The sequence below is a fragment of the Epinephelus moara genome, chromosome 21 (assembly GCF_006386435.1).
Source record: "Epinephelus moara isolate mb chromosome 21, YSFRI_EMoa_1.0, whole genome shotgun sequence".
NCBI classification, from domain to species: Eukaryota; Metazoa; Chordata; class Actinopteri; order Perciformes; family Serranidae; genus Epinephelus; species Epinephelus moara.
Genome location: NC_065526.1, coordinates 33517729 through 33541939, shown reverse-complemented (window position 1 = coordinate 33541939; position 24211 = coordinate 33517729). Strand labels below are relative to the sequence as shown.

Here is a 24211-nt window from a genome sequence, read left to right as displayed (position 1 = left end):
ACAAAAGTGACTTATTGAGGATTTAGTTTAGTAATTGACTTGCTACAATGTTTTACATATGATTCGTCTTGGTCAAATATGTAGTTTGTGAAGTTGTGTACAAATTAACTAGTTAAACTTTACTGCTTAAAGTATCCAGCTGCTGTTTCCAGTAAAAATCAAATTTATTTCCTTTCTGAATGTAAATTTACAAATAATTCAGATTGTGTTACCTTGTCAATAAGCATTAAACGTTATCCATCTCCCTTTGTAAAACAGTAAGAGTTCCAGCACACACTAGATATAAGTTTTTGAACTAGCCAGAAAGATTTTAAAGCCTTGTGTCAGCCTAAATAATTCATCTTAATCTAACATAATGCAGTGATTAATTTATTTTCCTTTATCAGATAATCCATTAGTCTTGGCAGGCCTAACAACATTTTACAAAGCCAGGATCACTGTAAAAAAAAAAAAGGTCTTTGGACCGATTTGAAAAGAATTCTTGTAAAGCTTTAAGTGTGAGGAATAAATATATTTTTCTCAGAGATTTATCATCATGAAATGTGAAGCACATTGCACACTGGCTCTGGTATCTTGAGTAGTGATGACAACAGGGATACAGAGATACAGCATGTTTTGCCTCATGTTTAATATTATTGGAAAAGTCTGTCTAGGGCAGTAAATGTAATGTGGTAATGCCCAGATATAGTGTAATTGTCTTAAGGATTTAGTATTCCCTGTCACGACACTACATAAAATATCTTCGATAATTACAGGATTGAAGCCAGAGTGAGAGCTTCCTTACCTTGGTGCTTTAAAAGCAGACATAAGCACATAATAGACATGAGAACCAAATACCAGTACTGCCAAATGTTTGTAAAAACAGAGGCATCAAGAAAAGAAGAAAGAGGTATCAAACACTATTTTCACAAAGCCCATTGGTGCTTAGTTACAATAAGTGGTTTTTATGTGCTGTCAGCTTGAAGGACAACAGTGTATCATGGAAACCACCAAATGTGTGGTACAAAAGGCCCATGCAGCCAAAGCTATTTTGTTGACTCTCACTTCTTTGAACTTTTCTCTTCTCACCACAGTAAAAACATCAGATCTGTAACAGGGGAAAAAAACTCAACTCAGGTACTCTCAGCTGCAGTAAATACTTTTCTAGACCTTGGCCAGATATAGTATCAGTGGAGACTAAAATAGACACTCATTTAACAGTTTCAAAGACCTTGGTGTGCGGCTGATATCTGGATGGAAAGTATTTGCACATACTCGTGTATTTGATGCAGGACTGCTTGGCTGTCTGGACTCTTACCTCACATGACTGGATGCAATGGATGTGTTGAGGGTCAGGGTACCACTTCATCATCCCTGTGCAGACTATGCTCTGGAAAACAAAGCATGTAAGAACAACGATTGAGCAATGCAGTCACAGGAAATGGATAACCACTGTGTTTGCCATAGAAAACAATATCACACTCAGTCAAAAAAGCATTTTTGTAGGAGTTTTGTAAGCCAGAGGCTCCAAAGTAGTACAAGTTAAGGTAAAGCCATTGATTTAAGCCGTTAAATGGCCACAGGTAGAGGATAATGCCAACCGCCTCATGGACCACATCGGTGAGATTAAAACATCAAACCACCAGTCCATCCATTTTGAAATCTCTTCAAAAATGTTCCCCTATGTGTGCTGATCAACAGAGGATATTTGTTCTCTTATTCTAAAACTGGAATTAATAGTTAAAGAACATGTTAACATATTTTGTAACTTGTTAATCATTGCAGTTGAAGTTGGGTTTTTCCAAGGTTCTAAAATTATTTTCAAGCTCAACTTTGAAGACAAGAAAAGCTCCAGAACAGCTACTAATGGATCTTGTGGTTAGACTGTTTACCAAATCCTACTCCATGTTTATTTCAAATTCAGTGAAATGTGTGAGTGACTCAAAATCTACCACAGCAACATTCATGGAAATCTGAGAGCTGTGTAATATATTATTTAGTATCCTGACACAACGATTCAACATGAAATGCAACTTGTATACAGCATGTATATACCATGGGTAAAAAGTCACCAGGGGTGATAAAGACTCCTCCGGTTAATTCCAGAATGAGGATATAGGAAAAAAAATCTACCCTAGAATTAATGTAATCTTACTGCTACAAAATGAATGTAGTGTTATGGTTGTTACTCATTACCCCTTTTGTGCCAGGTACACAGAACAATCTTCTTTATAAAAAAAGTATTGAGCTTTTTTAAAGTCATTCACTCCTTCATTAAACTACCTTTGAATGGGCACAAATTGAATCACACACATTTATGAAACAACCTTTAAAACAGTTTAACCTTCTTTCACAGGCATAACATCTTTTTTTCATAACTGCCTCAAAAATATTTCACAATCCCCTCTCTAATATCTATTTTATGTTGCTAAGAAAACAGCAACAAATTTCTCCTTCAAGCAGCTGTATTTATTCGTTTCTCTCACAAAACAATACAAGATTAATTTGAACACATCATGAGAATGTTATGATTTACCTTCACCTCAAACTCATTTTACTGAATAGAGCTTGAACCCATTATAGTGTAACTCAGTGCAAGCTAAGTGAGCTGTTAGTTGCCACAACCGGCTGGTAACAACGACACCTAATGTTACCAAGTTGTTACCTGCTGCTGATTTCAACACAGATGTGTTGTTCATAATGTAGCAGTATCAGAATGTTACCGATCGGTTTTCTGATTGGCCTTCAAACCACTGAGCACTCTTACCTAGAGTATTCTATTTAAAATCCCTGCTCATCCTCGGCTCTGGCAGGCAGTGAGTTTATTGTGTGTGGGGAGATTTCATAGCAGTGGCACTAATGACTTAGCAGCAGTGCAAGGGAAAATACTGGTTAGTGTTTGCTAAATCAAAACAACTCAACCTAATCAGGCTAAAAAACAGGATTGACACATCATCATATAAGCCAAGTAAGGTTATCATAACGCTACTGTACTCTTGCAGATAGACAAAAACTGACCTCATTAACTCCCTGTGACTCTGTCCTCGCAACCCCAAACCCCCCACCACCCCCTTTTCAAAAACTCATTGGATCTACACGAATTTCAAAAACAAAGGTGTCCAGTTTGCACCACTGTGCCCCTGTATGCTTAGAGTTTAGGATTTCAAAGACAAAACAATCATTTATCTTCATAATAGTTTGGACTAAATAAACAGGGCTCCCACAGTCATGGAAAACCTGAGAAAGTCATGGAATTTCTTGTTTGCCAGGCCTGGAAAAGCCAGGCAATTAGTGAAATCATTAAAAGTTTTGGAGGTCGTGGAATTTTGCTGTGTGTAACAAAATTATTTGTTACAGTAATATTCCGTGGATAACTTTCCACGTTATGTAACATAAGTGCTACTTTATTTTCTGTAGCTGTTGGCGTAACATAGCATTGCTCTGCGTAGTTAAGCGTTGATGTGTGACGTTTTGTTTACCATCACGTAGGTTTCTTCATTTCTCCCTGTGTCCTGTCTCTTCCTTAATGTATGCCAATTTGCTGGAAGTATTTTTGAATAGAGTTTAATATAACGCCTGACAAGTAAGGCAAAAAAAAAAAAAAAAAAAGTTGTGACTGTGATTTAACACGTATGGTTATGATTCTCAAAGTTTGCACACCTGCTATACTTTTGAATGTACAGCATTTTTAAGATTGAGCAATTAACATGGGCAGCCCCAGGCTTTTTTTTTCTTTTTTTCTAAGATATTTTTCTGGGCATTTTTAAGCCTTTAATTGATAGGACAGATGAGCGTGAAGGGGGAGAGACACGCAGCAAAGAGCCACAGGCTGGAGCCGAACCCGGGCCGCTGCGGCAACAGCCTTGTACATGGGGCGCCTGCTCTACCACTAAGCCACCGACGCCCCAGCCCCAGGCATTTTAATGGTCCCCCCTTTAGTTTTGTTTTAACTGCTCTGAAGGTAAAGCCGGGTAGTTTGGTACGTCTTTTTTTTGTTTGTTTGTTTTTTTTCAAACAACCTAACTGTCAACTGTGATTCCCTCACCATGGAAGCTCTACTGCTCCATGTCCGTGGACTGCCTATAATGATATATCTAACATTTGGAGTAAAGTGTACCATACAGTTCTGTTCGTGTTATGTGAATGGTCATGGAAATTTTCATCATGGATCCTTGAAAAGTCGTGGAAAACTTTTGTCAATGAAAATGTGTGGGAACCCTGAATACAGTTATAGTACCTTTCTGCTATCCACTAGCACTTGACCTCCCTTACCATGAACTGTAATATAAGAATATAAAAATTCTGATTGCAGACTTGCAGTTATCATATTGTCTTCATGGACATATGCAATACATTATGACACATTCAAGCTTTTGCTGCCTTTTTGCAGCGTTTGTTTGCATGAAAATGTTGTGATGGAAGAAAAATAACAGTTTTCTACAACTTAAGTGGACACAAAACTCCAAATTTTGTGGTGAAATTTGGGTGAGGCTGTGGTCTTCTGTCATTTATTTGACCCCAGGAATTTACAAGGTGGTTAGCAGATAGCTGATTGACTAACAAATATGGACAGAGAAAGTGGATCCTCCCCTGTGATTTCCTGTGCTGCCTGACCCAGCGAGGGAGACCTGATTCTGAGATTGGAGATAACACAATGCCTCGAAATCACAAGGCAGTGTCAGAGATATGGCGTAAGTAACCAGAGCTCCATCCAACTATTTGACCTTGGCAAGGGTGGATTAACTGGCTGGCTGGCTGGCTGACTGACCACCCAAAAGTAAGGCGAAACTGGAACAGTGTTTGCGACAGCATTAACGTAGAAGCGATTTCTGAGATATGATATTGGGTAATATGACCCACCTTTAAAGCAAAACAACAGCGCTGTAACTCAGACCCAAGATCTTACATTCCTACGAGTTCGTTCACAGTGACTTGTATACACTGTGTGTGTATTTCCTAAAAGGCTTGACGTCAACTGGAACCTTTACTCTTGCTATCTGTCTGTGATTTCCAGTAATGCAAAAACACTTTAAGGATAACGAACAAGAACTCACATGAGGTGGATTTTGTTGTGTGATAGTGTGTGATTAGCTGGTGCAGCTGGGAATTGAGAAAAGTTTAACCTAAAAAATTTGAAAGATACTGTCTTGCCAGTGCTTCAGTCAAATACCTGATATGAAACACATTTGCACATTGTGATGAGTTCAAAAATCTCAGCTGCAATTTGACAGAAGGATTCACATTTAGGCATTCTCAGTTACACAGAGAGACTTTTGAATTTGAGATGATTTCTATTAAAAAAATCAATTCTGAACTTATGAATTCTTGCACATTGCACATTTTGTTTGGTACTCTCACTGCAAAATATGCCAATTTAGCTGTAAAAATATGATTTAAACTGGAAAGGTGTTGTTTAAAACATTTTTAAAATGCTAATAGTGATGAGATGATTCCAATTTCCACTGCAATTTTCTGTAGCCTGCACAGAAAATGTGGCAGATCGTTTCAGTAGACTCAAGGACGTGACCTGAATCCAGGAAAGAATAATAATTGATCTTTATTAGAAAGAGCTGGAAATGATCTCACCCCACTGACCAATTTCACAGTGCATTTCTTGATGACTCAAGAAGATTTTTTTCCACTTCAGCTTACTTTTGGAGCTTCAATAATTTAATTCCAGTGTGACTGGTGTTAAGGGGGCATGAACCTTTGTGGATGCCTTGTGCTACAGCTAATGTAGCTCAATTTAAGACCAATTGAAAGAAAAGTCATCATCTCCCTTCATCTATTCTTTCACATAATATTAGCTCTAAACTACCAAAGCATACAGTAAATCCTTTGTGTCATGCTGTTATTGGTGAAGCACTTTTTGCTCATCTTAAAACTAAGCTTGAAATGTTTCAAGTCCAGACAATGTTTGTCAAAGTGGCACCCAAGCGGCAACCTCCAGGGCTGAATAATAAAGCCAACATGGAGGTGCCAAAAGCTGCAGTTCTTCGAACAGCCACTTAAGGCTGGCTCCAGAAGCAAGTCAATCCCCACAGACGCCCATGAAATAAACATGTTGACAGCCTGGTAAAAAAAAAAACAGTTTTGGTCTCAACAACTAATTTCCGGCTTCATAACAACTGTATGGGGTGTGATTTTTTTCATTTTTTATAACTCACCCATTTACATTTTATTAACATTTACATTTATTAGGCATTATTAAGGTTGGGGCGGCTTTGAGTGACAGGCTGTCCGCTTATAGTGTCCTCAGCTTCTCAGTCAGATCCCCCCTCGGTCCTTCACGCTTCCACCGTCTTGCCCAAATATGGTCACCTGTGGCTCCAAAAATCCAAAATGGCATCAGCTGAAACTCGAGGCTTCAGAACAGAAGTCCACAAACCAATTGGTGACATTACGGTACCTACGGCCATTATTTTCACAGTCTAAGGCTAATGAAGACCGAAGACCAGCCTGTCCAATTAGCGGCCTGTGGGCCACATCTGGCCCAGAAGCAATCCCCAAGTGGTCCAGTGCACATAAATCTGATATATGACAAAATATGTAAACTGGACTATATAGGATATAGTGTATAGAGGGAGCTAAGCCATCTCACTTTCTTCTTAACTCTGCTAGGAGTTGCACATGCGCAGCTTTCCAAGGTGGAGAGAGCTACGGGACCTGAAAGGATTCAAAACTAATGCCGACTTTGGCTCAGTTTAACTCTTTTCTTTTCAGCTTACTGTTGTCAGTTTATGCCGTTGCCAAGCACACTATTGTTGGCAATGGAAGGATGGGCAGTTTTTTCTTGCTGGTGTTTGTTTCCCAGCCATTATATTTGCACAATGTAGCAACCCACTGAACATACTGAGCTTGACTGAGTAAGAGAATGTGCACGGAGGGGGGATTCGTAGTGCTGAATATGTCTGACTAAAAATATGAATATTAAGAGTTCTGAAGGTATCAGGTAAATAACACAGCAAGGAGATGTGATTTTTTTTGCATATATGCATGGCAGCAAATCATCTAGATTGTTTTCTAGTCCCCCAAATGAGTTGTCTTTCCCTTAAACTACAGTGAACTTAGCTGTGTGCCTCAGTGAGTCAGTCTGGAGCAGTAGCTCAGTGTATGCTATGCTGTTGTTCAGACCACCAGATGTTTGGATGCATTATTCATTCTGATGGGTGTTTTTGTGTAAAAATCTCTGCGCTGTTTGTCAACGGATCGCCTTTCACGGCGCTCTGGGCTGGTCGCATGGCAGCAAGTGAGCAAAACAACAACTGTTTTACGAAACCTGCCAAGAGTTTCCAAATGGTAGCAAAACCACAACCCCTTGCTCAGTTGCGGTTATTTAAACCAATCAAGCTATCTCATTTTTCACCACATCATGCAACATGAAACAGCTTAGCAACAGGTGCAACCAGTTGTGTGAGCTGATCTGTATAGCACCCCTCCTCTAAGCTCTGTTTTTTATTGAAATGGATCAAGTGAACACTGATTTGAACCATATAAGAATATGTATATATACTTACTTACTTACTTATACATACTACGACTCCTACTAACTGCAACCTAGGAACCCATTGGTCTGACAACGATTTAGCCTCTGGGGGCAATGGCCAAGAATTAAGGAGTTCCAGTGTGGCCAACAGATATCGGGATTACGAATATCTGGGCAAGACTTCCTCTTCCATATGCTGGTCATTATGCTTCGGATGTGAGAATGGAGTTGGATACCGTGATTACATGTCTGCAAATGTGTTCCACTCATAAACTATAAAATAAAGATGGACGACATGAAACTCCCTAAAATTGAAGCCAAAACATCCCAATCACCCCCTGGTGGCTGGCTGCAGTATAGGTCATAAACCCCACCCTCTCCATGGGTAAAACTAAAAGATCAAAGTAAACATCAAATAAATTTTCTTAAAGATAATACAATTTCCTCTGTCATTTAAGGTAGTTCGTATCACACCGATGTGTGCTCAAGGGTTTGTTTTTCTGATTAAGTTTGTTTTGATTAGTTATTTGATGCTATAAAACAGGGATTTGACATCATGACTGACAGCTATGTGCGCCAATCCGTGTGCTCGCAATCAATTGTACTGCTCACAAGTAGTCAGATGGTGGGTACTCAATACCGTGGAGATCGCTGCTGTACAGACTCTGTCACTTGCACGTCACTGGCGCAAGATGGCAGTGGCCATATTTGGGATATTTTGGCTTAATTTTTGTACAGTGGGAGAAAGTGGAGACGCATTTTCCATCTTTATGACTGGTTCACACTACACAACATTTCTGTCCGTTCTGACAGTCACTATGTCACATTACGCAATTGTGACTATATATGATACTCGACTTTTACACTCCCACAGACTGTTTGCATGCATGCATCCAAAACCTGCTCAAATGTGGGGCGTCGGTGGCTTAGTGGTAGAGCAGGCACCCCATGTACAAGACTGTTGCCGCAGCGGCCCGGGTTCAACTCCAGCCTGTGGCCCTTTGCTGCATGTCCCTCCCTCTATCTCCCCCCTTCACACTTAAGCTGTCCTATCAATTAAAGGCTAAAACGCCCAAAAAATATCTTAAAAAAAAAAAAAAACCTGCTCAAATGTGATTGGTCAATAGTACTCACTACAAACGATACACAAACAGAAACCAGAGCACTTCTGATACCAAAATCTTGGCCAGTTGCGTACAGTTTCATATGCAGATATTTGTTTATAGAGATTAGTTAAACAGCACCACAAAACTGCACTTAAGCGACCAATAGTAGGTAGTATGAATTTTCAGATATACAATATCAGCACAATGGACATGACAAAAAGCTATTTCTTGGATTAAGTGCCTGAAAAATCCTCTGAAACAGCATTTAGAACATGATGGGTTGGATACAATTTAAAGCAACAGTCATCTACAGTTCTGCCGGTTGAAATTCAAGGGCACACACCACTACTTTTATGTGTAAAAGTCAATTTATATGTTACATGGAGAACCGCTCAGCCTGTGAAAACAGATATATATTTAATGTTTGTCAAGTGTGAGAGAATTACTCAAGTAACATCACATGAGTAATCTCAGGTTCTGATCTCAGGTCAAAGATGTCAGCAATTCCCAGGCAAGGTTGTGATACCTCTCTAGCTTTGAAATTGATTTATTTTACAAACTCAGCTCGCTCATGTTTACTAACTTCATGGAAGTGCAATACCAAATTGCCTGAGTTACTCCTTCATACTAAGAGGAAACAGTTGTTGTCTGGGAGGCAGTAACTTAATCTAAAATGGTATGGTATTGTTTGAAAAATGGTCGGCAGTGATGTGAACTTCTAAAGAAGGGTGGGGCAGGTTTCAGAGGTTTTATAGACTGTCAGCCTTTTCTGCTGCTGTGTAAAAGGCCCAAACTCTGTTGGTATGTCAGCAAACAAGCAGTCAGCAGAAACAGTCAGTGTACAGAAGAAGAGATCAGAGATTTGTTGCTCCAGTATGTGTCTCCTATCCATGTTCGTGTATGTGTGGCAATGTTATTTGTGTAACTGTAATAGAAAACACTCCCCTCGGTTGGCTGCTTTTGAATTTGTGGAATAAGGATGGGTTGTTAGTGGTGTTTAGTTTTGCTTAAATTCAGCTTATTAAATAAAAGATAACTGAACAGATTACAAAATACCTTTGGGTTAAATCACAGTGTATATATACACAGATTATTTTAATTAGGCATAGGTTAGAAAAAAATGCACATTATTGTTTTCACTTGTGAGTATTTCAGAATTGAAGTGACCTTAAGTAAACTCAAATAGAATCGCTGTAGACAGAACAAACTTGACCCCTTTCCTCAGGCATCTCACCTGGACTTTGGTGGGTAGCATCCAGTGCTGTAAAGAGTCAACTGTAGTGCCATTGGGCAGAACCACCGGGTCACGCAGATCCATGTCCAGTGCCACAATGCATGTTGGGTAGCAAACAGCACCTGCAAGGAAAAGGAAGAAAATAACATACAAATCAAATAACTCTTACCTCTAACACTCATTAGCATCTGATGAATTTATTCATGTTCAAACATTGAGGAAAAAACAGACCACATAACTTCAGACCACACCGTCATCTGTCATCTTTGGTCTGGACATTTGGCAGCCACCACTAAGGGGGCTTCAACTGTTTGTTTGTGTATATGTGTATGTGTGTGTGTGTATGTCTCTTGGTTCCTCCGGAGTCTCCCTCTGGTATTTACTAACAAAGCTTTTAATAACAATCCACCATAAATTCAATCTAATTCAACTATAGCTTGACAAACTCTCCATAACACGTGTATTGTCTGCTTGCCAGTGTGTAATATTATAATTTACTTTTCAGTTGGATGCTGCCAAGGTACTATAACGTTGGCTGTTCAAGAAACATTAAATGCATAAATGCAAAGTGCTTAAGCATGCACTGTGTTGATTTAATTTTACACTGGGCACCCAAATGTAGAAAATGCTTCCAAACTTCATTTAGTACTATATTAAGTAAGTAGAGTATGGAATTTACGTATATTTACATTGGGTCAGTACAATGAGATGCCTAAAAATGTCTCTCTCAGATTTACACAGTACAAAGCACTCATGGGTGAATTCACAAAAGGATTGTGTGGCTTTTGTGGCCTCTAAACCTACACATGCAGAGGGTGAAATGCACCTCTAACTGCACTGCCAAGCGAATAGCCTCTCGTTTCTTCTGTGCTATTTGCATGTATTTAAATGAGGTACATTTGGCACAAAATTGGCCCCTTTCTATGGAAATGAGCCTCAGTGCAAAAACAGTCCAATTCACAAAGATCAACGCTAATAGCCACGTGCACGCACAGTAAAATTATTTGTATCTTCAGAGAGTTGGCGTTAACTGACGTGCACTAACACACTGGGATATGAAATCCCAAATATGGTTTCTCTCTGTCACAAAAAATTCCTGGCCTGAAGTTTTGAGGAATGCACCCTGTCGGTCAGGAACTGCAGCTCACATCTGAAAATTTTAAGTTTTTTTTTCTCCCGGCGATTGTTCTGCCCAATGTGTTCCTGGTGCAAAGGCAACATTTATACTTTGCCACATGGATAACTGCATCAGATGCAAATTGCACTCAGCTGCAAAACTTTGTGGCCGTATATAATACCATTAGCACAAGGGGCCTCATTCACTAATAAATGCCTAGAAATGTTCTTACTCCACGCATAAATGAGTGCACGCGCAAAATTATTTTCAGATTCATGACGCACGTGCACCGGCCATTTTGTTATGTTAGTGCATCACAATTATTCTAAATTGACAGGCATGTGCCCGCTGCAAATTAGCATAATGTCACGCCCCCTTTTCTCTATATAAAAAAATATTCCTCAATGCTGTATCACGGAGAAAGCGGTGAAGTTGTTTCTACACACATATTAAGGCAGTGACACAAAAGTGTCAGTCTGTCAATGAGCGTCTGTGAATGTCTCGCTAGTTGTTGGCCATTCGCTAGTGACTCATTTTTCTAAAAACACGGGCTGCAATATCTTCCAGCAAGGTTAGATATGCCATCTTAACATGTGCTTGGAAGTAAATCTGAATATTTTATACACCCTGCATGCCTGTTAATAAAGGTAATATAAAAGTAAAATAAGGTAAAATATAGGTTGGAGTAGCCAATATTACAGGGAGAATAAATACAAATAATGAAAACCATAACTCTTTAATATGGCCATTCTCATACACTCCACTGTAGACTGATACGCTCAGTTTTTACAGTTGAATATTTAAATTATGACAATAATTGATGAGAATGAAAGGGTGTCAAATGTATTTGTCAATTAAAGGTTTTTAATATTGTCTACAAATGAATGTGGTTCAAAAGTGTATGTTTACATTTTCTGAGACAGCCAGGTCTTTATCATTTGGGCGCTTGCATGGTCTGAGGCAGTTCTACGTTTGTTTGTAGAGTACAAACAATTTCAGGAAAGAAAATATTGATGAATCCCACATTTGTGCATAAAACATTGGTATGCACAGTTTAAGCACAGATTTGTGCATACACGCTGTTTGTGAATGAGGCCCATTTTTTTTGTAAATCGGACCTTGAGAAGGGGCAGTTGCAAGTTATGCACAATTCATCGTTCTATCAGCACCTGCAATCCATTCTTTGTGAACTTGCCCATCAGAGTGTGTGACCTCTTCAAATTCTGCACAAAAATTCAGTATTGTAACAACAAACAATTTTAGATTTTTTTTAATTTGCATTTGAATACAGATCTGCATCAAAATACACACAACAGAGAGCCATGGGATATGTCTACCAAATGAAATAGCACTGTGGTGTCATTGACCACGCTTGTTTACCACCATCACTGTGGGACAAGTTGGGACAAGAAACGTTGTTGTTGTTGTTGCTTTCATAGCTGGGTAAATAAGACATGACTATTTGTTATTTTAACTTCAGAGGTTAGAAACCAAGCCTTTTAGTTTTTTACCTACTGTCTTCACTTGAATCTGGTCTGAATCAAAGTATTTGATAAGGTATGAGCTTGTCAACCAAAAAATTTCAATAGTGGAGGAGGAATGGGTGTGAGAAGAGGAGAAACAGCATAAGTGTTGACAAAAAGATGCTCTACTGCCAATGATTGCTTCGTCTGCTCATTGGAGTAGTGTGCAACCAGACAAGCCAAAGCCCAGGCAGGCTACTGTGTGTAGCTTTATTTTGTTTGACAGGAGGAAGAGAATATAATCAGCACTGTTTATTTTTGATGGATTACACTCTCATCCCTAAAGGAAGGTTACACTCACCGACATCCATCCCCTGGTCACAGCTGTACTCTACAGAGTTGAGATCGGGAGGAGGAGAGCATGATCCCTGGAGCTTGGAGCACATGGTGAACTCTGCGGTCCATTCACCCTCCTTAGTGCAGCGAATCTCCTTCTGGAAGCACACAAAAATATTAAAAGTCATTGTGGTCATCAATGAACTATGTGAGGCCTACACGTTTGCTCCACAAACAGCTCAAGAGAAACAGTTTGGGAAAACATTAATTTAGTCAGTTTAGTTCCAACCATAATTTGGTAATCTATTATTATTTCACATTGTTTAGCAGTTACATGGGTAAACATGAAGTTCTCTATACAGACACGCATGAGATGTGAAATGAATACTTTCTTTCTCAAATTAAATGAAATCCTTCTTCATGAAAACCACTTTAAATGCTTTCATCTAAAAATCTTTTTAACACACATTAAATGTGGCTTCAATAAAGAGATGGCACCCAGTATAAGAACACATATTTTAGAACTAGTTTGACCATGTCTGGGGAAACTTGGTGGAAGTGCACTTTTTCAAAAAAATACATTTACAATGGCAGCCATTGCAGGAGTTCCCTGATGCTTCATTTACGCCGCATGAGTGCTGCTGGGCTATTCAAAAAATGACTCCTCTTAAAGTCTGGAATAGAAACACAACAGCAGTGCAGCAACATGAACACGACAAGGTGTCAGTGATGCATGACTGCAGCTAAAACCACAGCTGCTGGGCATGCAGTTTATGTGGTGTCTGTTGTCCTGAGAGGAATGGCTGTAGAGGATCATGTCTGACATCAAACTAAACTTGATTTTATTTTTGAATGCAGACTTAGACCATTTGGATCAGTATATTTTATAAAGAAGAATGTTGGTCTAAATACGTTAACTCACTGGAAAGATGTTAAGGTAATTGATACATTTTCACAGTAATCCAACCTGCGTCTCCCTTTAGAACTTTGCCTCTTTTTTTCTGCGTCATGACCAAGTTTAATAGCATCCAGCATAGTGGACTTGAGTGTCTGAACTTGTCCAATTGAATATTGACTTAAAGGTCACATGACTGTGTTGATAATGATGTGACTAAAAATAATAAAAAAAAAGACTGTCCTCACCACACAACCCCAGTGGTAGTTTGTACAAGCAGCTTATGACGACCCATATTAACGTTTATTGGTATGCAGCGACCTTTTGTGGCCGTAATAATTGTGACGGGAGCAAATGAGAAAGTTAGGTGAAGCAGTATAAACAAGCGACAACGTACTGGGCTGAACAATGAAACCAACGCAGAAGGGCCAAAAACTGCGGTTCCTCTAATGGCCACTAGAGGCTGGCTCCAAAAGTGAGTCAGTCCTCACAGACACCCAAAATAAAATGCCCAACTTTTTAGTACAAAATAAACACATTTAGAGCCTGGTATGAAATAAGTTTTGTTCTCTATTGCTAATTTCCCCATTTGTGACAACTGTACAAAGACTGAAATTATATAAAAGTCACCCATTTAAATTCTATTAAGTAAAGTTATGCATAATTAAGGGCATGGCTGCTTAAATGACAGGCTGTTTGCAAGACGTCACCACAATCTGAGTCAGATTCACCCCTTGCTCCTCCACAGCTCCACTTTATCATTAAATATGGTCACTTCTGGCTCCAAAAATCCGGCGATGGACAAGATTCCAAACTCGAGGCTTCAAAACAGGAGTCTACAGACCAGTGAGTGATATCACAGTGGCTACATCCATTATTTTACACAGTCTATAGGTATGCAGAGCAACAAAGTCTACATAGGGAGGATGTTAGGTGGATGGATGGGTCAAACAAACACAGGACTTTGATCCAGGAGACCACTGTTCATGTCACATGCAACCAACAGTCAAAGTTGAATTCTTTGAAATAATGTAACATAATGTACTTAGGTTAACCTATTTTAAGCAAAATAAAACATTTGCTAAGCCTAACCAAGTGGTTTTATTGCCGAAACCACTTTAACCATGTGTTCTAAACTGAGACCATTAAGTCATATATGTCATTTTGGGAGACACTGTTGAACGATCTCTTGTGTTGTTTAGGTATGAGGACGTGTTGTCTATTTGACCTGAGGAATAGATGGACAGCTGTGGAAATCTTACATTTTCTGTGGTATCTGGGCACTGCAGGGTGCAGAGGGTGTCATAGTACTGGCCACTGGTGCAGGTATACATGCCCTGGAATACATCAGGTAGGGCTGGGCAGGATATTGGCTCACAGTTAGTCTCCTCCCACTGCCCCCCCTCCAGGCACTCCAGCTTGAAGTACTTCCTAGAGACAACGGGAGCAAATGATGGCATCTAAATTACATTTGAGGAGTTCATAAACAACTAAAACTTTTCAGTTGCATGCATAATTGGCAAAAAACTGGTGTTAGGTGGCCCGTGTGTAGCCAGTACTGTGACACTGTTTTCTTTCCATAGAAATATCAAGTTCTTCATTGCTGGTTCATGATCAGTCCTTGACTGTTCTTTTACCAGAGAATGTTTCAGAGATATGATCAATCTGACAGATGAGTTTAGAACAAAATTAAAATGCAATGGTGACTAAAGCCCTATTGCATGGGTTCTCAAAGGTTTGATGACTGAGTTGCCAATTAAGGGAGCCAGCATGTGACTGAGGGCTGCACAGGAAAAGTGCAAACATTAAAACATAATATGTCTTCCATCTCACTTGCACATGCAGAGTTGTCCACCAAAATCACTAAAAGCACTTCCATTAATGGCAGAACATAATTACCACGATGTTAGCAAGGTGCCACTAGTTGCCATGCAACCATCACCTTTCTACAAGTTTTCATTCCTAACCTGACAGACGCTTGTTATGGGGGCACAGTTTGATGGCCAAGAAGTGTATTACATGTAAGCTATTGAAAGTGACAGTATTGAAATGGACTGCAGATGATAATATATATGTTTCTGAGGGCCGCCACTGGCCCGTAGACTGCACTTTGAGAAACAATACCCTACTGTGTTGGATCTTTGGTGATTGAGAGCACCAGAGTATACACATTTATTACAGAAACATTGTGGATATTGAGGTTTATTATAAGAAACTCCCTGTAGAACCACATGCACTCTGTACCCCTGCCCGCCTCTATTGTCCCATTTTACTTTTACTGTTTCAATAACAAACACATACACAGTGCTGAGGACTGCCCATTCCATTGTAAAAAAAACATCTCCGGTGTGATGCATGTAGCGTGTAAATGCAACAGTATGTGTTTCAATATAAATTTATGTGGGTATATGTGTAAAAGGTAAGAGTAAAAGTCCTGTTTAAAGCTCTTTAATAGCTACTGCTGTTCACGTTCACATGTTGGACTAATAAAGCATCAGGGGTTATTAAAATGTTTACACATATATGTTTGAGAAAGCGTAACTCATAAAGATACCCAGCTGCAAATTGATCTCTACATGAGATAGTTTTTCACTGTATTGGATGGAAATTTAATGTATACAAAACTATAAAATGTATATTTATTACTGGCCTCATATGATAGTAAAAGTCAGCTTGTTAGATATTTGATACACTGTGTTTTTTACTGCACTTCAAGACAGCGAGGAGAATATACGACTTATACGACTATATACAGTGAAATGTGTGAAGACTCCCTCTAAAGCAGGATATAAACTTACCCTAGAGGCTGTCTCTCCTTCTATTAGGAAACCCTCATCTCATTAACAACATGTGAACTGTGTTCAGTAATGAGCAGTTACCCAATGAACACAATTGGCTAAGTCCTGATGAGGCCCAGTTAGCAGCGGTACATGTTTTATTGGACCCTGATGTGAGCTTTTTCCGAAACAGAACATAGTTTAGCAGACGATGGACCGAAAAATGCCTCTTTAAATTGTACCCATCGATGTTTAACACTTTGCCCTTGAGGTTTGGGTGGTCATGTGATGCACAATTGAACTTTTTTTTTTTTTTTGCTTAAAATACCCAAATCAAAATAAATAAAATAAGTAAATCCTAATTTTATCAAGCAGTGCGTAATGGGAATCTTGTAAAATAAAGGAAAAGAAGGAATTTCCTCCATTACGCAGGGAGGCCTGTGTGATAAAACACTGCATTTACTTTGGTCTGCTGTCTACACAGATTTACTAGTATTAAAAGGCATTCCACAGCTCACATTGTGTGATCCATTGTTCTTGCAGGGTTTTTATGTCCTTGTACATAAAAAGAAATAATCTGCCTGAAAGAATTCATCTCAGTGATGATTTAAAGGTGTCGATCAGAAAAGAAAACTCACTGGAAAGAAACAAAAGAGGAAATTATACAGTATTTGCCTTATTTACGGTGCCATATACTGCTATTAATACAGACATTTTTCATTTAAGTGATGCTAGTATAAATGCCTCTCAAAGCCCTGTCAGCTGTAGTACTATTTTCTGTCCACTGAGCTGCCAACAGTCCCAAAACATTTACCTCGGTGTCTTCTTTTTGAGGCTCCCGACTACATAGAAGCCTGGGTTGCATTTGTAACGGCAGAAAGAGCCAACATCGTGCCCTGAGGCCAGACAGTCTGCTGTTAGCAGCTTGGCATCGGGTATGTTTGGAACCTCTGGACACTCTATCTTGCAGTAGGCCTCTGGGAAAGACCACAGACCGTCCTCCAAACACACCAACCTGTCACTGTCACCTGAGGAGGGGAGAAGGTGACTTCAATTCAACAGGGTATCAGAGTACATTTGTACAGAGGAAGGAAAGAGTAGCTAACACGACTGTGCTAAGAAGAAAAATACAGTTGGTAGACAATATTCCATTTTTCTATTTCTATCTCTATTATCCGAAACCTGTATAAACCTATATTGATGTATTCAATTTGTTTTGTAATGCTATTTTGATTGATATGGTTGCATGACGTTCATAGAATCTGCTTCCCGCCAGTGTGGAATGATCAGAAGTTAGAGTTAAAGAGATATTTGGAGTGAGTTTTCACTTTTGGACAGATCTACAACATTTTGCCATCTCCTAAACCGAAGTGCAGATTGTATCAGACATTACTTTTCTTGAGACTGAACAGTAACCACTGTGAGATTCTCTTCAGTGAATTATTAGAAAGACATGACTGGGAGTGAGAGCAATGGGACCACAAGCAGGAAACAACAGACATGTTTTGGGGGGTTTAACTTCTTATTCTTTTTTTTAAAACAGTGGAAATGTTTCTCTGTGACATGCTAAAGTGAAGTGTAACCATACTAAGTATAGAAGATTCATGGGCTAATGCACTACATCAGCCCAAAATATTTCCATTAGGAGACGTGCTGCAGCTACTTAAATGATGCCAATTCAAAAACACATACAAAAAATGTCCTGCAGAAAACCAAAATAAAAACATTACAGCAATAACACTGCAAATGCAGAAACTATGCAAAGTCAAAAATACATCAACAACAGTCAACACAACAGAAGTTCTCCAGGCCTCCAGGGGGAGTGCTGAGTAAAAACAGCTTGATTTTTTCTGCCCGCTAGAGAGAGACAAGATGAAAGAATGAAAGAGTGTTTGTTTTTTAAGCAGGAAGAAAAGTGGAACAAAGCAAGGTCCCAGGAACAGTGCCAGGCTTTGAGGCCAATTTATCATAGTGGCCAAAAGTAGAAATACACTGTCTGGGTCCGTCACCTGATGCCATGGGGCCAAAAAAGACTTTTTTTCATAGACTCACATTGAGAAAGAGATGTCTGTAAATCAGTGGATACATTTTCGTTAGCGTCACAACCAAAATGACTTGTTTCACTATCCGGTTGGTTTGATTACATTTTAGAAAGTCTAGAAGGGTTCATTCATTCATTCATTCATCTTCTAACCGCTTCATCCTCTTGAGGGTCGTGGGGGGGCTGGAGCCTATCCCAGTTGACATCGGGCGAGAGGCAGGGTACACCCTGGACAGGTCACCAGACTATCGCAGGGCTGACACATAGAGACAGACAAACATTCACACTCACATTCACACCTACGGACAATTTAGAGTTATCAATTAACCTAATCCCCAATCTGCATGTCTTTGGACTGTGGGGGGAAGCTGGAGTGCCCGGAGAGAACCCACGCTGACACGGGGAGAACATGCAAACTCCGCACAGAAAGGCTCCCACACCCTCGAACCCTCCCAAACCCTCGAACCAGGAACCCTCTTGCTGTGAGGCAACAGTGCTAACCACCACACTACCGTGCCGCCCCAGTCCTGAAGAGTTATACGATTAAATTGTTTTATCACTCAGCAACTTTCATAAGAGGAGAATGCACGAGGCTCTGCCTCCAATGCTGTGTCCAGGTCTGTTTATACTTCCATAGAGTAAAGAGAAATCATAAAAAGGATGTCTTCGTTTCTACATTTAGCCTTTGTCATTTATAAAATTCTAAAAGAGCAACAGTTTAACATAGTCAAAGTGTGTGAATCTGTTGTTTGTTTAGAATTGTATGGTCTCTCTCTGTCTTGGCTCAAAAGTAGAGCTGTTTTACTCAGTGCTCCCCCTAGAGGCAGAATATGCAGTGTTTTACGGTTTGCATTTGTTTTCGGGGATTTGTGTGATTTTGACTTGGCATTGTTCCTGTATTTGTAGCATGTTTGCTATTAATGCATTGGTTTTGTATTTCTGTAGCACAGTTTTTCATTTGTAGCACCGTTCCCTTTTTGTATTTGATTTGGATTTTCTTATGTATTTTTGAATAAGCATTGTGTCTGACGCTGCACCACTTTAGCCCTTATCATCCACCGTACTTTAGTAATGTAAGTTACACAGCAATACATATCTACCTATATCTGTATGCATACCAGACCCAGTGAGGCTGTAGCAGCAAAACCCCTGGAAACCCCTTAATGCGTTGCTCATGGAATCATCTTTCCATGTCAGAGGAAAATTTCTTCCTTTAAGAGGTGCGTAGCCTTTTAGCTTTACTAAAAAATCAGTTTATAAAGGTTATATGTTCTGTTTGATACAACTCAAACCCAAAGATGTACATGGGAAAAGCACAAAGAGGTCATGGATTCATTTCTGTCCCACTAAACATTCTGGTTTCGTTTCATGGCTCTGTCTTATACAGTTATGAGAAGGAGACTATATCTTCAACGTTGCCCAAAGCTAATATTTTCTATGTATGGCCTCACATGAAGCATATGAGTGTTGGTATGTGTGGAGAATCATAACACCCTAAACCTTTCACAATTTTTAATGGGTCTATAAAATGTAATGAATCTTTAACATGGCATCACATTTTTATAAGCTATTTAAACATTGTGCTGTGATGATCAAAATCCATCACAGCTGTACTGCTGTGTAGTCTTGTGAACTGCACAGTGTGCTTTCACTGCTGAGTGATGCATGATGGCCTTCGAACATATTTCACTCAACCAAAAGCCACAAATAGAATTATTTCTGCGCAATCTGTATTTAGATCATGAATACATGGGTCTAACTGCTGACTCTACTACGACATTTGAGCGTTCACTGTGGCTTTCCGACCACAAACAAGTGTGTGGACATCACGCTTGTTCCATCTAATCACTTCAAGAAGCATACTGCATTGCGTAACTTGCATTACCAAAGAGGGGTAATGCTTTTTTACTTTAGTGTGTACCTATGAATCTCGGTGTGTGTGGTAGTACTCCTAATTATGGCTGCCACAGGCAATATTTGTTCTGACTCATTATGGTGCAAGTCCTGTTTTTATAAACATTGTGGACATCTGAGTAGAAGGCTGTGTGTGTGAAGGGAACTGGAATATGCCGTGTAGATTTCTCTATCAGTTTACATCCTGAATATCAATAGCTTCAATCCACATTCAAAGGCCATAAAGCAAACAGAAGCACTGTGAGGAGCGAGGCTCATTGAAAGAAGACATGGTTGTGATTTTGTAAATGGCATTTCCACTCTGATTTTATTGCAGCACTGTGGATTAGTTCCCCTTGTCTTAGCTGTTTTTCACACTAATTTGTTTTAAACACTGTCTTTAACTATAACACGATGCGCCCTATAAAAAACGGGCCTCCAATTTTAAACCGTAATTGTGTAAAATCAAGGTTTAATGTCCATTTCATTTTATGGACTTTGACTAGTGGAAGCATCTTGCTGTGGTTTGACTGTTCACTAGACTGAGCTCTAAGTGTCAATAGGTGGGTCATAACTATTCATTAAACAATTGTTTATTGAGTGACTGGTCCCATTGTTGACCTCTATTATTAAGTAATGTGAATGATTATGAGAAACTCAAGAAGTATATCGTCAAATGAGGTTCCTCGAATTCTAAATGGCTCTTTTGTTGGCTTGATTGAAACTCATAGAATTTTGGTTGATCTCATTGGAAACAGCAGCCCATAAATAATAACAGTATCATAATCTTGAGGCATTAAGGCAAATTGTTTTGGAAACTTTTGAAAAATAGTAGGGCTGTCAGCATTAATGTGTTGATCGTGATATGATTAAGATCTTAACATTAGGCATTATATTTTATAAATCATGTTAATTGCGTGCTGCTGCTTTGTCCCTTTGATGCACCCTCGCTTGTAGTCAAGCTGCCACAGGGGCTTCCTGCAGCCTGCTGCCGCAGAGATGGAAAATAACAACACCACTGTGCTTTTGAATGCCACAGTTCCCTTTAAAAAACTCCCAGACAGCTCAGTTGACAAAAGTTCTATGCAACTTGGTGGTGCAGCTAATCAGACTTCAGTGGGCAACTGCATCACCATAGCCAACAAAACACTACTTTGGAGTTTCCAAACTGCCACAGACCTGTGGATAAAACTAAACTGAAGAAGTTAACTACAGTGCTTGCCAAATGGGTGGAAACTGACTACAGACCAGTTAACATCATGGGAGACTGAGGTTGGCATGTTGTGACCACTGGTGTAGCAGTGCAGCACTGATATGAAAGAACTAAATCTAAAAGTCAAGATTATGAAAAAGTTCTTTGCATTCATTTAATTGCAAAGTACTTCAAAACTGTTTTGAAATGCAAAATAATTCAAATTTAACAATCGTGATTGACTATTGAAATTCAGAGATTCATTGCAGTTTTTGTTTGACAGCCCTAAAAATAGATTCGTCTTTGCATGGTTAGCCTGATAAAGGTGTTATTAAGTGTGACCATGTACTTTACAGTTGTTTGTTCATAATCCATTGATGTTGACATTCCCTAAAGGAGCTGTATGTGAGAACACAAATGTACAAATCAGCTGGATCAGACATTAACTGTAGTTTATCTTCTATCCTCCTCCCTATAAAGTCTATGTAATGTCCAATTGAGGCCATGTGTGAATAGCGCAGCTCATTTTTCAGAGAACTCACAATGAGCAAATGTGTTAATGACGTTTCTATTTTGCGGCTAGTGCAAAACCGGAAGAAAAAAAAACATTTGAGGGTGAAGAAGAAGGGTCATGTCAAAAATGTCAAACTGCCGGCGAGAGCTAAGGCCGAAATTGGCAGACAAATTCAAGGATCTATTGGAGGTGTCTTTGATTATGACCAAATTACGACCCGGCTACGGGACAGCTGTACCCTGGTGCCACCTCTCGCCAAAGAGAGGTAGATGAAAACGCTTTTGACAAGGACAGTTTGCTGTTGTGTGCTACACGTGTAAAAGGGAACCTCCAAATAACGTCCGGACTTCCCCGGACATTGTCCAAAGTTCATATAACAAAATCGCTCAAGAATACACTAATAGCTAACTAAGAGACTAGGCTACGAGACTAGAATAAAACAGACTGGACTAGAATAGGGTAAAAAAGACAAATCCATGACTTACCTTGTAGTATAGCTGGTGATCCACAGGTGAAGGAGCATTGTTTGCCAAAGGTGGTTCCCCAGGGACAGCTGAATATGGCATGGTAGACATGAGACTGATCGGGCAGGCCGCAGTCTACAGGCTGACAGCTAACTACACGATCCCACGAACCGTGAAAACACTGCAGGTGTGCTTCTCTCTGAAAAGAAAGAAAGAAAGAAAGAAAGAAAGAAAATTTCAAGAAGGAATAGGGAAAAGTGGCCAACAAGCCCTGTAAACATGCCTTTTAAGGTTTGATGATACAGAAAAACAAGCCACCTGTCTTTTCAAACATCTTACTAATTATACAAAATATCACTAAAGGTATTTATCAAATCTTCTTTGTTAAGTATTAAAAATGTAACCACAAAATTTAAAAAAGTAAAACTGATTTAATGAATTACCTATGAGATCTAGCCAGGACCTTAACAATCAATCTAATTAGCCTATTCAAGCCTTTGCGTTGCCCCTCTGTAATGTTTAGAAGTGATTTTGTTGATTAGTTCCCTAAAATACATCTTTTAGAGTTCATACATTTACCCATATGATTCCTAAAATTCTGTCTGAATTCTGGAGACAGTTTCTTGGACTTCCTCTTTGACATGCCATGTCATCTGTGAAACTGAGCACATAAAATCTGTTTGGTTTCCTTCATCACTCCAAGGAGGTGTAATTGAGTTACCCCAGTATTTTTGGAAGCAAAAGTGGATGCGACCACAAATGTTGAGTGAGTAAAAAAAACCAAAATGTTACAAATAGTGGAACAAATTATTGTAGTACTACTCTAGAATTTGTTGGATGAAAATACGTAAAGCCCTATGTCTGTCATGTTTGTCCTGAAACCCTGGTGCTGCCCCTCTACATCTCTGTTAAATCCCAACACTAACCCAAATCTTTTATGCATAGTTTTTATCAGTAAATAACTGGAATATAACTTAGCAGTAAAAGAACATTTTATGATGTGATTTCAGCAGTGCAACACATAACAAAGTGTACCTGGTGTGGTTGGGTTCCCCTGCTGTTGAGGACAGAGATACTGAAACCACGGTGACACTGAACAGAGCAGTGAGAGGACTCCCCTCCTCCTGTACACCTACAGAGACACACTGATATATAGATAGTTCTTTTGTTTGTTGTTTCAGCTCTCTGATTGTTCAGTGTTTCATTTCAAAGGGCCTACCTGACAGAGGCATGCTCTAACTGGGGAGGACTGCAGCTGTCCATCTGACACGGCTGCCGCAAACAGCTATTTCAGGGATGGAGAGAGTATGGGAGAGAGAAAAGGAGAGGAATGAGAGGCAGGGAGAGACAAGCAACTAGGAGGCTTCACTGTTTCCAGTTAAGCAAATTCAGTCACATTAAATGAATACCCCAAGGGTTAGGGAGACTGTCAGTTTTGAAATTGACCTTTTATGGTAACAGTTCACCAAAAAAAATATAGCATACCATCCTGTGGATCTTGCTAATGCCAAGACTGAACATGTATCCTTTATACATCTTTATGTTTAAAGAAACTGCAAACGCTTTTTCCTACTGTAGTGTACACTGTAAAGATGAACTCCACTGCCCTGGCATTACCCTTCTCAGTTCATTATCGATTACCAAGGGCATTATAAACACCTGCTGATCAAAATGCCTTTCGACACATTTGGTTTATGCTTGCCGTAGTGTCCCA

General features: G+C 39.5%; 1 protein-coding gene across 1 annotated transcript in view; it reads right to left on the bottom strand.

Annotated features, from left to right (window-relative positions):
* pappa2 (pappalysin 2) overlaps positions 1 to 24211 on the bottom strand; it is a gene marked incomplete at its 3' end in the record, with an annotated part of 107134 nt that overhangs the window by 17052 nt on the left and 65871 nt on the right. Inside the window, exons 18-25 of the mRNA XM_050074589.1 lie at positions 23717 to 23782; positions 23533 to 23629; positions 22519 to 22696; positions 17208 to 17421; positions 14879 to 15047; positions 12747 to 12879; positions 9806 to 9927; positions 1298 to 1369 (exon numbers count right to left, since the gene is read on the bottom strand). Of these exons, the coding sequence (XP_049930546.1) occupies positions 1298 to 1369; positions 9806 to 9927; positions 12747 to 12879; positions 14879 to 15047; positions 17208 to 17421; positions 22519 to 22696; positions 23533 to 23629; positions 23717 to 23782 (1051 nt within the window). The remainder of the gene's footprint in view (positions 1 to 1297; positions 1370 to 9805; positions 9928 to 12746; positions 12880 to 14878; positions 15048 to 17207; positions 17422 to 22518; positions 22697 to 23532; positions 23630 to 23716; positions 23783 to 24211) is intronic.